This window comes from Micrasema longulum, unplaced genomic scaffold (genome assembly GCF_059751315.1).
Source record: "Micrasema longulum isolate JH-2025_06_02 unplaced genomic scaffold, ASM5975131v1 h1tg001895l, whole genome shotgun sequence".
Lineage (NCBI taxonomy): Eukaryota > Metazoa > Arthropoda > Insecta > Trichoptera > Brachycentridae > Micrasema > Micrasema longulum.
The window spans coordinates 1-13,358 of NW_028279069.1; the positions used below are offsets into that span (position 1 = coordinate 1).

The following is a 13,358-nucleotide window of genomic DNA, read 5'->3' on the forward strand; positions in this document are numbered from 1 at the left end:
TCTTAACCTTAAAAACACGAAATTAAAATTTTGAATTTGCATAAAATGCATACAACAATTTTTTCCCTAAATATTGGGAAATCGTATTATTATGGCATCACTTTTTTTAGTATGGCACCACAAAATTTCAACTGTCATTTACATCCTTGACTGTTTCACACTTTTATGATAACTGTTTAAACTATCTCCTTTTCACATTATGTGTGTATAACATCAAATAATATTTATATTGCCAATGTTTTAAACTTTCGGCATCGTAATTTATTGATGTAAAGGCTTTATTCTTCCTAAACATGCGTCAACTGCATGTAACTATTTAGTCAAATGTCAAAATAAGACACTTGAACAAAGTGGTAAATTACACTGCACCTATTTTGAATTTAGTTTGAGACAATAATTTACACATTTTTTTATTTACCTCGATTTTATTCTCCATTCGTGCGGCAGCGCGCGGCTCGTCTTTTGACAGATTGAATGAGTTATGAAAAAATTCGACGTAAAACCGGGGTTATGAAAAACGTAAAAAAAGTTAATTGGGGGGAAAATTTAATGAGAATGTATGGAAAAAAATGGGACCTAAATATTTAGGTGTAAAAAGCAGGAAAACGTAAAGTCAAGGAATGTAAAAATGAGGTTTTATTGTATTTTCTTTTACTCCGATACTAAAGTTTCTTTTAGTTTTTCCAATGTACATTGAATCACAATCATTAAAATTAAATTTGTATATGCCAGATTTATTATATTTAGGGATTTCATCTTATGACAAAAAGACTTGACAAAAGCTCCCATATGTTTTGATGTATATTTATTAGAAAATATTTAATAATACCTGTTAAAATAAAATAGCATAAGATTCATTAATTAAGCTCGTGTAGCTTTGAAACCGATCGGTAGAAGAAAAAAAAAGTGGTTAAAAACAAAGTAATTATAATGAATAACCACAAAATTATCAGTTATAATTAAACAGTTATTCCAATGAGCAGCTATGAGTTGATCAGTTATCCCAGTAAGAACTTATGAATGAATCAATTATTCCAATGAGCATTTATGAACCTATCAGTTATTCCAGTGAGCAGTTATGAATTAATCAGTTATTCTAATGAGCAGTTATAAATTAATTGGTTATTCTAATAAGCAGTTATGAATTAATCAGTTATTCCAAGAATAAATTACTAACCAGTTATTCCAATAGATTGTGTAAAAATAAAATAAAAAAAGAGACGAATAGAAAAAGCAGAAATTAATTCAGCTTTAAAAATAAATACATAGAGCAGTTAATTAATCAGTTTTTCCAATAACCAGTTTGAATTAATGTGTATTATCTATCAATCTCTAACGTAGAAAATTAAGCCACGAGAAATGTGTCTTAAATTTCAGTGCATTCTTAAACATAATTATAATTAGCATTTTTTTCTTGCATCTTCAAGTTAATACAGACTTAAATTATCACACAAAATAAATATTATATTCTCTTAAAAGTAACAACCTATCTTGTAATATTCTCACACAAATCAATTAAAAAATAAATATATTGCAAAACGCAACCATTTATTTTTTACAATTATTATAATATATGTATTGTGATATTGATGGTAGTGAGATTGTGAAGAAATGAATTATGTCTTTGTTCCGTATTGGCATATACACAATATAGAGATAGCGGGCATACTAACTAGACTCGGTGATATAATGAACAGCTGTAGTTAGAGGAGAGATTGTTCCAGCATTATTTTTTCAAATCCTAGAGGAGGCGGGTAGTGGAAATTTTCCAATATTAAATCCAAAATAGCACCGTCATCCACTGTAATCAGAAACAAAACGCATGAAGAAGTTTGCAATTGAGAATTGGATTTTTGTGATGTAGATTTTGCAACGAAAATAAAATGAGCATTAAATTACCGTGATAGATCAAAACAATGGGCAATTTTTGTTGTTTTTTTTATTATTAGCTTTATAAATTAATATAAAAAATCAAAAGGATGGCAGGGATGGACAAATGTTGTACCAGGAAACTAGAGAAATGTTGGGAGCTCAGGGCTGGTATTCTGAAGGGAATTGCGCGCGAAGAGATCGCTCTGTTAGCGTGTATTTAGTACGTAAACACGGAGTCGCCTATTAGAAATTTAAGCTGTAGCTCAACAGCTCAAAGCATCCAAACCGTGTTTTTGAACCGGTTCAAATTGAGTTACCCATGCCTAATGTTGAGAACCTGATGCCTTGTAAAGTAGGCAAGCGTGGTGAAGGCTCTCAGGAGGCATCCGTAGTATATCGCCCAGCCAACCGTATCGAAACACGTAGTACTTTATATTGTTTTTTATTATATATTATTTATGTTTAAGTAACATGTATTATTGGCACATATATATACTTTATATTTGTATAATAACGATTTTTAATTTTTTACATTTAATTAGCTAGGCATTTATAATTAAGTAGTTTTAGTTTTTCCTTTTTATGTTATTGTTTTATTAGTATAGGACTACTTATGCTCTAAAGATAAAAAATCTCCATCTTAGAACAGGCTGAGCCATGTTAGATGGAGACTATCATAAACAGAGAACACTCCGTTTTCATTTTACATTAATTAGTTTTATATAGATTCCCTGTTATTAAGTATGTATACTAATTTTTAGCAATAAATTTATAAAATAAATAAATAAAATAATATGTATGCTAGTTTAAAGATATTTTTTTGGAAAATATACATGTTTAAAATAAAAAAAAACCGCTAAGCATCTATTTAAGAGGTTTTTCAGCAGGTGGGAAAGAGGGGATTCGGAAGAAAGTAAAAATTTATATTTAAATTTTCTTAAATTTTTTTGGCAACTGGCGGGTTATATTATATTATACTCGCGACGCCAGTTACACAGTCGACTGTTTGACCAACTGCGCCACAAAAAGAAATCTTACCATACAGAGCTGGATAAACGGTCCCTTTGACACCCGACACCGGGATCTCCATATTCCTCCCGTTCAGGAAGAAGTTGATCTGGATGTGGTCATAGGCCACCCCCACCGTGTCCCCTTCTCGTGGGGCTGTGCGGGGCCCCGCCGCGCTGGTGAGTGCGTGGCTGCTGGGAGAGGGCGGAGCACCCAGCAGGTCTGGGGAGCCAGGGCGCTCCGTGCTGAGGCGGTACAGCTCCTGGTTGTTGTGACGTATGGTGCCGTCGCTGTTGAGACACCATGAATCTTTATCCATGCCGCCTGTAATGAAAAATGATTTTTCAAAGGTACTGTATCCTAAAAAGATAGAAAATGGTATAGATCTCCTTTTTATTTTGCGAGATATAAAAACGCTTTAATCTGTGTGCAGATTAAGAGTAAAATCGTTTTAAATAAAAGCAGAATTCTGGAGGAATTTTTTCGACTCGATCAGCTCAATAGGGGAATAGATTGAAGAAAAAGAGAAATACTTGAGTTCTTATTTACTCAAATATTTAAATTTTTAGACTATTTCATAAAATTCCTAAATAACTTCTGCTGAAAATATAGAAATAGTAGAGTGGGATTTGAACCTCGGACATGTGGTCCGTGTGTCCACAATACTACCACGGGACCATAGCCCAGTTTCTTTATATTTTATTTTTATGTATCGTATCATCGCTATGATTATTCAAAGTTTTCTAAATTTGAAATAACTCCGCCCATGATGTCACTAGTTGTCATCCTGACATTCAAAAGGTGAACCCTGTATGAAAACACGCTAAACATGGCTTCCCGGAAACCGGAAATATATCAAAACACATAATTGATTGGCTATTCTCAACAGCTGTTCACTGAAACTTGTTACTTTTTGAAGTAGCTTGTTTTTATTAAAACATACTTTGATTATTTTTTTCATACATTTTGAAGAAACTTTGCCATTCAATCAAATGCTGTAATTTTTACCGCATTTTTATATCCAATATCTCATAGCATTGAACTTCCTAATATACAGCCTTTCAAAATATGACGAACACTGAAAAATACTAATTTCAAGATAAAATGAGATAATAGGAATATAATTAAACCCTTTCGGACCTGAATTAATTTCAGAGGATATAAAAATAAATGTATTGTGTATTAGTGACCGTGGCCTCGTGGTGTAGTGGTCAGCGCGTTTGCCTACCATGCAAGAGGTCTCGGGTTAAATTCCCGACATGGTTGACGTAAAATATTTATTTTTTAAAAAAAAGGTATTTTTACACTGAAATATTTCATAGTCCCTGGACTGGTACCTGAAGTGTAAGACTGATCATCTTACCTTCATGTAACAAAAATAATCAAGATAAACTGCGATTGGTGTACCAATGCAGTGCCCTTAATGCAAGGCTTAATACAAAAATTTTAGTATTTTTAATTTTTTTTATCTTTTATACTTTAGAAATTATTTAACATTCATTCCTAATGAACATTGGCTCTCAAACTGACAATAAATTGACAAACTTTATGATATGTGTGTATTAACCTTACAATATATGGTTATTCAATCAAATTACCTAAATTTTAGTGGAATATATTTAAAATATGCTTGAAAAATCATTTAGAAGGACTACTGGAATTTGCTCCAAAACAAACAACCAGCTATCTAAAAAAACAAACTTTTCTGTATAATGCAGAATACCAACATAGGCATAAAAAGATAGACTTACTTAGGGATACCAGTTGTTAAAAAATAAACAAACCTCTTTTTAATATCAGTAATAAATTAACCTAAAAATTTCTTGTATATATTGAATATACACCTAGGGTGCAATCACAATCAGAAGATAAGAAAGTTATACCCTCACTATAACAGTATAGTTGAAGATAAATCCTCCTGAGCAATCACAAAGATACACTACCAAACCTGTGTCTTCAAGTTTTGAGGTAAATACATCGATATGTACCGAGGGCCCAAGTACCCCATGGTACACGCATTCAAAGTGATAAAAATTGGGTTTCAGCGAGCTCTTTTTGCTTTAAATTACGATTTATTTCAATTTGGAATCATTATGAGATGGCTACTTATTATCTTAGAAGCCTATTTAAAATATGAAAGGGAAATTAGTAAATTTAAAAGGGTTAATCCTATTTTCTAGTTTAACAAAGCAGGAAATGTCAAAACTTGTTCCTAAAATTCAGCAACTAGTAGCCATTTATAATGTTGTGAAATCAATTACTTAGGTCCTTGAAATGAACACTCGGTCATTATCAAACATTTCACACAAATTGGACGTGCCATATTTACATTGTGCCTTAAGCCGAATAACTTTAGGCTGTTCAGAGGTGAGTTTTCTACACTGAATTAATACTTTTTAATGTTTGGATATGTAGAGTGAACGGACAGCGAAAGACCGACTAAAAAGATTTACGATGCGAATGCTGAAGGATGCAGAAAAAAAATAACCGAGAAAGATATGGCATGATCAAATCCAACACAGATTAAAAATGTCAAAGTCTGAATAATCTACATGCATGCATGATCGTGGAATAATTTAATCTACAAACTTGCGGGAAAGTTGAAAGATCACCAAAAAAGACACCAAATCCTAAATCTATTCTTTAATGAACCAGTTCGTCACATATCATTATGAATATTATCACGCCCTTCATTGAGCTGTCTCATCCATCTCCTTACCATTGGAATCATTTATCACATCTTCTCCGCACGCCTCACAGATCTGTTGACAACGTTCCCTTTGTAATATGATGTTGAACCCACTTCACCTCCATTGCCACCACCTTAGACATTGACCCACGTTGTCAACGCCTTACCAGAGTGAATGTCAATGCACATATCAAAGTTCGGTTTTATTACTGAACACTTTTTTGCCTCCATTGATCAGGCTTCCTTATCTTTCCTCTAGACTAGCACCCATATATATGCTAACACCTTAAATAAGTAGAATAATAACCCACCAATCCATCATTAGTTCCGACCACTGATTTATTTGTTTGTTTTGTGTATAGATTCCTATTACACTGTGAATAATATTCTGCATTTATAATATTACTTTTATTTCACCCATCGATGGGAGGAGTGCTTTCCCGAAATTAAAGTTGTGTTATTTTAAAATAGAAAACATGAAATAGATTTTTATTTTATAATGATTCACGGTGAAGTGTTGCGCAGTGAATGCTGATTCAACCAATAATATTATTTTTATGTTTGATAAATTTATTATAATTACTTTTCTTTTTTTAAATCCCAATTTTTTTTAATGTAAAGTTTGACGAGGAGATTCTTTTTATCATTATTTTCAAAATAAAGAACTCTCTCTCTCTGGTTTCAATCCACTGAAATGCATTAGTTTGCAGCAAAACTTTGCATCTCCACTGCCACTCCGGTCAGTCCTGTGCGGCCCTCTTTAGCTCTTCGTATGACCTGCAGCTTATATCCACGCATAAATCTTCGAGGTAGTCTCGGCGAGGACGCTCACTGTAATTCGTCCCCTCAGACATACCAACTATTATAACTTATTAGAAGACCCTCATAATGCACTATGCGTCCAGTCCATCTAACACATTGGGGATGGTCTTAAGGTGCCTTCCTCCTTCGATTCTACTAAGAACCTTGTCATTCATGATGCGTGTAATCTCTCGAAAGTCTCTATTCTCTTTATGTCTCTTTTGGGTACAGACTCTCCATACATAGGTTTTGATAAGGAGCTTGCATAGTTTCAGGTCTACATTATTTAATGAAAAGATTTTAGATTTTCTGTTAAACACGATTCTTGCCTGGCTTTCAACCTCACTCTTTGACTGGCCGTCCCGGATGATCATACTCCTAAGGTAGACAAACTCCTTCGGATTCTTTAGTCAAACTCCTGACATCATTTATTTACTCAATAAACGGCCAGAGGGCTCTTGAATATACAGTTAAAAGTACATATAAAATGTTATAGAAAATAACAAAAATAAACTCACAACTAACACTTAACATGTAATTCATTAAAAAAAAGGAAATAAAGTGAAGATGAATGGAGAAACACATTAAATAAGGATAACTAATTTGATGCAGCAGGAGTGGTGTGGAGCAAATCCAACCGCTCAGCATAATTATTAGCTGTATTACTCCCATTTGCTGTCCATTTCGGCCCACGGCTATTACCTTCGTTTTATCTATGATAATTCTCGTGTTATAGCAAAAATATCTGGAAATTAACTTAGCAGTAATCAAACTACCAAATATATCCATGTGACATCACACCACTTACATACAAACAAGCCCATTATGCTAATTTTCTAACTGCCCTTCGTCAGATCATGTCTAATGCATTACGCAAGTTACTGATATCAGTTATATTGTTGTTCTGTGACACATTATCCACATATTCATAATTAAGAACGTGTCGCAATAGTAGAACACAGTTAGCGCATTGGGAAATGGTCGGCCCATTAGGAATTTGTATTCGACAGCCATCTTGCACCGAGAATAATGAATTAATGTTGTCCATGACTTTGTTTGAATATAAGCGATGTTTTTGCAGCCAAAGTTAAAACGAACAACTTGATTGAATGCAGAAATCGATACATACAATTATATTATAACTTTTCTAAGAAAGATCCCTTGACTTTTGACTGGCCATGAAGTATATTATTTTAAAAAATTCCAATAGGGTATTTCAACAAATCAGAAAGAATATCGTAAACATTTTCAATATTTTGAGGGGATTTTTACAATTCTTATGATATCACTTTACTATCAATGCACAAAAAACTTTTTTTATTTTTAATTTTCGAGTTTAACACATACAAAACAGCTCGCAGTTGGCGTCACGTTAATTTATCATACCTGACAAGTGTGCTTCAAATGAACATTGCGTACAAGTAGGGCGGGGTGACATAATACATACAGTTTGTCCCATAGAGTGCAAAATGTCTTATCTTTGTAGGAAACTTATCGAATGTCGCACAGAAAAAATAATAATACCGTTACAATCTTATTTTTTGGCTTATTTAATAAAAACATTTTTAAAAACCTGGAAAGACCATATTCAGAAGAATGAAATTTAACGCTTCTTGGTGACATTTGAGCTTTCTTGTTGTAATGCAACTCAACTTTCAAGTGTTTTATTAAGTTTAGAATTCAGTTATTATTATACACTATCAACATTAAGGATCATAATGCACTGCGTTTTTAATACAGAAAATATCAATGGAAAACATTACAAATTTACATGTTCGTCCAAATGATTTTCGAACCCGCAACAATCACTTTCCCAGAAAGGCTATTTCATTGCTTCACAACTCGGTTTGTTAAGAAGGTCTTCCCGGGATCAGATCAGAAGGGGGAAGTGTTTAATTTTAATCAATAACCTCCGTAATGGTGGTTATTATTAACTTGTAAAAATACATCAGAATGCTCCTTAGCATGCACCTTAAATTATAATACAATAATGCAATTTGAACAAAATTTAAAAGTGAAATTACATATTACAATTGGTATTTCAATAAAACAAACCATATTGCTACATGAAAGGATACACAAAAGAACAATATTGTCATAAATAATAATGGGAGAAAATTAACACAATGAACAAATCATTTTGAGTAGAACAGCTAGCGCATATTTATGTCGAAATTCTCGGACGGTAGCTTACCCATCAATAGAAGTCAAAACATTACCCATGTTTTGATATATTTAATTTATCACTACATAATTACAAAAGTTAACAATTTCAATAGTCGGTCGCTACTATACGCACTATTAATAGACTATCAAACTAATCCAAAAAAAAAAAAAATAATAATGTATTGTATTATCATCGCTATGATTTTTTGAAGTTTTATAATTTTGAAAATCCCCACCAAAAACTTCGAAATTTTACCGCCTGCAACGTCACGAGTTAGTCGGTGAGTTTTTCTGCCTGGTTATTGAAAACAAATGTTCACATGAACCGGAACAATTCAAAAAAAAAAATTCATACATTTTTGAGACACTTCGCCGTATAATTGTCACCAGTAAGTTGTCCTGACTAGTGAGTTCGCTTCCCGGAAACCGGAAATCTATCTAACGTTGTAGATTTTTAGTAAGAACATTTACTTAGTTCATTTTTATAAATTTTTCACACGTTTTATTACTCACACGGAACTGCATTTTTCATCCGCCCAGAATTGGATATAATTAAAATATCAAAAGTATTTCTACATAAAATGTTTTACACATCTTACCATGGACTCTGTCTAGATCTGTATTCTGCGTGGCGAGCCCCACGGCCCAGACACCCCCCTGCTGCAGCTTGACCTCGAAGTAGGATTTGGACTGTACCAGCGGGGCACTTCCGAGGGCGCAACCTGATCCGCAGACCCTCTGCCCACCCTTTACTATCACCACTTCATGGCCTGCAAGCCAACAAGACAATAATGAGGAAGAGTGCCTTTTCTTATTCTTCCCGGACACTTTTTTTCTCATAGGATCCACTCACATGGACGCATATCATAACTTACTTCTTTTTTGGAATATTTCACTTCTAATCGAACCGTAGTTGATGGTTTGAAGTAAATATTATTTGACTAACATACTGGGAGACTTTTGTTGCTGATTGTTTTTTTAAAGGGACACAATATCTCTTCCTACAATATTATTACTTCAGTTTCATGTAGGCTATAGCAACCTTTTCACCATCAATGTCCTTTGTTCCGAGGGCTAGAGAAATCGTTTACTAAATGAGAAATTATAATAACAAAAATACGTAAATATGTTTATTTCACTTTTATTTTTTATTTTTACCGGGTTTTGTCGTGTCCGACATCGTCAGACTGGTGGGAGACTAAACAAATGTCTAAGTTGTATACAAGCAGGGGTTGAAAAATCATGATTTTATATAATTATGGGAATAAAAGAGTTTAAATTAAAATAATTTAAGTATAAAGTAAAAACAATTGTATGGATTTAAGTTTTGTTTGAATGCATATAATAAAAACAGATGTCAAATATATATAAAGTCAGTAGAAAAACTCAATCTATTTAAATGAGAAATATGAAAAATTGTGTCCCTTTAAAAAGTCAGCAAAAAAAGTGTCCCATAGGTTAGTCAAATAAGATTTACTTCAAATCGTCAGCTACAGACAAATCGGAAATAAAATAATCCAAAATATGAGAAAGTTATGATACGTGTCCATATTAATGGAATGTAGTTACGCAGAAAGCATCCAGCCATAGAAAGGTGAAACTGAGATAATAGCACCTTTGTGAAAAGACTGAATAATCACATCTTCACAACAGTTGGAATGTTTTTGACTTTAACAAATGATAAACAATGAATACATTATGTTTTTATATTAAAAACCAGAGTTTTATTATGTAATTGACCAGTTTTAATGATTTTTATAGTACCGTGATATTTTTCTAGTGCTGTGAGTGATGAAAAACGAGATGATTGAGAAATGGCGTTTTCGTGATCGACATCATTTTCAGATGGTGATTAATACATTTATAGAACAACATAATGTCATTTTATAGAACAAAACAACCAATTTCCTTCGAGTACCTATTAGAAAACTCCAAAATTGATGTAGTCAAGTCCATCAGAGATTTAGGAGTTGTTTTGGACTATAAACTGACATACAACGAGCATATAGATAATACGAATTTCGAATCCCACTCTACCCCAACTTGATTCCATTTTCTAATAGTGAGTTATTTACAACTCGTTGAGAATGGCCCTCAAAATTAAATATTTGGGTAAATTATAAGAACGCAAATATTTCTTTTTATTAAAAAAAAAAAAAAAATACAGTAAATAAATCACTGAAATTATTTGGCTTCATTAACAGAATATCCTCTGATTTTACTAATGTCCGTACAATCAAAACTCTGTATTGCTCAACTGTTCGCCCTCTTCTTGAATATGCCTCAGTGGTCTGGTCTCCATTCTATGTCAATCGCATTAATCACATTGAATCAGTCCAACATCGCTTGCTTCGAAAAATAGCGTGGATGCTTGGACTAGAGAGAGATAATTATTCTTATGCTGAAATAGAGTCAATGTTAAATATTTCTAGTCTACAAAAACGTAGAACTAATATTGACTCCATATATATGTTTGGCATACTAAATGGTATAATCGATGTTCCATCATTACTGGGACAAGTAAAATTCAATATCCCGACTCGTAGATTGAGAAACAATGAAGTACTGTTCATCGATCAGCATAGAACAAACTATGGCCTAAATTCTCCAATGACCCGCCTTTGTCGTATTGTTAACTCAAGACAGGATCTGGACTTTTTTGGTTTAAGTTTACAACGATTTAAACGAGCACTACATAAATAGTCCAGATCTTGTCTCGATGTCCCTTATGTTTGTCAATGCTTCTTTCTTTTTTCTTTAAATGTATTTAAACTATTCTTTTATTGTAATATTTAAACCTTATAAATTGTATACATGGACAATGTCCGTTAATAAATAAATAAATAAATACAGTTTTTTTAATGTGGTCTGACTGTTTTCAGCAGAACATAGAATTGACCTTACTGCACCCGATAACATAAATATCTCGTTTTTCAAAATTGTGGACTTGCTGCTTTCTGCATAACTGCGTTCAATTGAGAAGAAAGTGTTCGCGAACGTGGTAACCCTTTTCTCGGCAATGTATCCTAAGATACGTAATATGATCTCATTTTTTCTCAAGAACTAAAACATGAGTAAAACAGCATTCAGTCAAAACTGCTTTACCACATTTTTACCGCATTATCACAATTCATAATAAACTTGGATTAAAATAAAAAAAGTATAATTGTTTGGGACTCTGAAACCTTTTCAACCACCAAAAGTGTACAAAAATATTTTTTCGTTCTGCCAAGGCAAAGATTAGTTATAATTTTAATTGAGTTAGCAAAATACAAATAAATAAAAAATAAGCGTTTAAACAGAGGTGGCATATGGTTCTGAATAAATGTATTATTTATCTACATTATATTATGGAGCACATTCTCAGTACATCATTCACTGACAATCATTAGGAAAAACATTTTTTAATTAAATCTTTAACAGTTATTACATACGACATAACAATGTATTTTTTGATAACATTCAAAAGTAATTGAAAAAAGGTGTGCCAATATTCAAAACCTAGACATATTGTATAAAAACATATTGTAATAAAAAATGCACATATGAAAATAATATTATTCTGCTTAAATCACTGAAATTTTTATTTGTTAATCCTTTTCAAAGGTGATAAAAGTATTTTTTTCGCCCACGTTTTTCGAACTCATAATATGCACCAAAATAAAATTCTACCACAGATAACCGATAAGACATGTGTCTTAAATTGTCGATACTATGTTTTTTTATCGCAATTAGTAAATAACGGTAAAAAAAACTACAAAACGGTATTACGAATATTATTGTAAACAAAACAGTTACCCATATGCGAAGTATCCAACTGTATGGGGTTTTCTCTGGGTCTTATCGGAACACTGGGAGTTAGACTAAATCCATTTAAACATCCTCTTAAACAACAAAACATTTTGCCTTTTGTTTTAAAATATGTTTTCCTAACCTAACACTAAGTAATGTAAATTTAAAATGTAGACGTCAAAATCAAACGTAGCATCTTCTTTATTACTTTAACATCAAATCTGACAGTTCGATACGGAGATATGTTCATGGCGGTCAAATCAGAGCTACAACCTTGAGAGAAAAAAACTGTATAGGAACATAACAATCATAATTTTATCATTATAAAAAAAGAAATGCATTTTTATTTTCAGTTTTAAAAAAAAAACTCCGTTTTGATTTATTTCGTATTTGGACCTATTGTATACACTTCTAATGGTTTTGTATTTCTCATAGATTGTCTCGCGTTATTTTTCTTGTCAGTTACATTGCTTGACATTGATTAGCGGGATATTTGATTTTAAAATACAACAAATATATTGATATTTATAATGAATGATGATTACTGTACATCGTTCAATAGAATTAATCGTTCCTTGTTTAGTCAAAAATGAATATCACGCGCATACAATTATATCACGCATTAAAATGCAATGCTTTAAATAAAAAATGTATTTTCCAAAATTGCTGAGGTCATTGATACAATAATATGTCAATGACTGACTAGATATGATGCTTCGATGATAGTTTGAAATTGTGTTATGAAAAATGAACTTTGTCACGTCAACATATCCGTGCAAAACGCGTAGTAAAAAAAGTACTGTCTATGCCAGCTTATTGTGAATTTAACGTTGTATGTCATGCCCTTTTACACTGCTTCACATTTACTGACTACTAGTCAAGTTCCGGAACTTAAGTTGAATGGAACACAAAACGGGTGCTCAGTGCTGTATCTAGTGTATTGTATGGTAAAAATGGATAAAAACAGTATTATTTTACGCTAAGTTTTCAAGAATAAGTTGCAATAAATTATATGTAGGTACTCGTAAAT

General features: G+C 32.4%; 1 protein-coding gene across 1 annotated transcript; it reads right to left on the reverse strand.

Annotated features, from left to right (window-relative positions):
- Positions 1-1,531: 1,531 nt before the first annotated feature.
- LOC148273611 (SPRY domain-containing protein 7) lies at positions 1,532-12,550 on the reverse strand. The gene is made up of 4 exons (XM_088238430.1): positions 12,335-12,550; positions 9,136-9,306; positions 2,911-3,204; positions 1,532-1,801 (listed from the first exon to the last, which is right to left on the reverse strand). The coding sequence occupies exons 1-4, from the start codon at positions 12,435-12,437 to the stop codon at positions 1,704-1,706; spliced, it is 666 nt and encodes a 221-aa protein (XP_088094556.1). The 5' UTR covers positions 12,438-12,550; the 3' UTR covers positions 1,532-1,703.
- Between the last annotated feature and the right edge of the window lie 808 nt (positions 12,551-13,358).

Excerpts from the sequence above, each read along its gene's own strand:
- LOC148273611 (XM_088238430.1), bottom strand. The coding sequence starts at position 12,437 with ATGTTTTGTTGTTTAAGAGGATGTTTAAATGGATTTAGTCTAACTCCC. Across the intron at positions 9,307-12,334 it reads GTTGGATACTTCGCATATGG|GCCATGAAGTGGTGATAGTA; the intron begins GTAACTGTTTTG and ends GTTGGCTTGCAG. Across the intron at positions 1,802-2,910 it reads CGTTTATCCAGCTCTGTATG|TGGATGACGGTGCTATTTTG; the intron begins GTAAGATTTCTT and ends TTCTGATTACAG.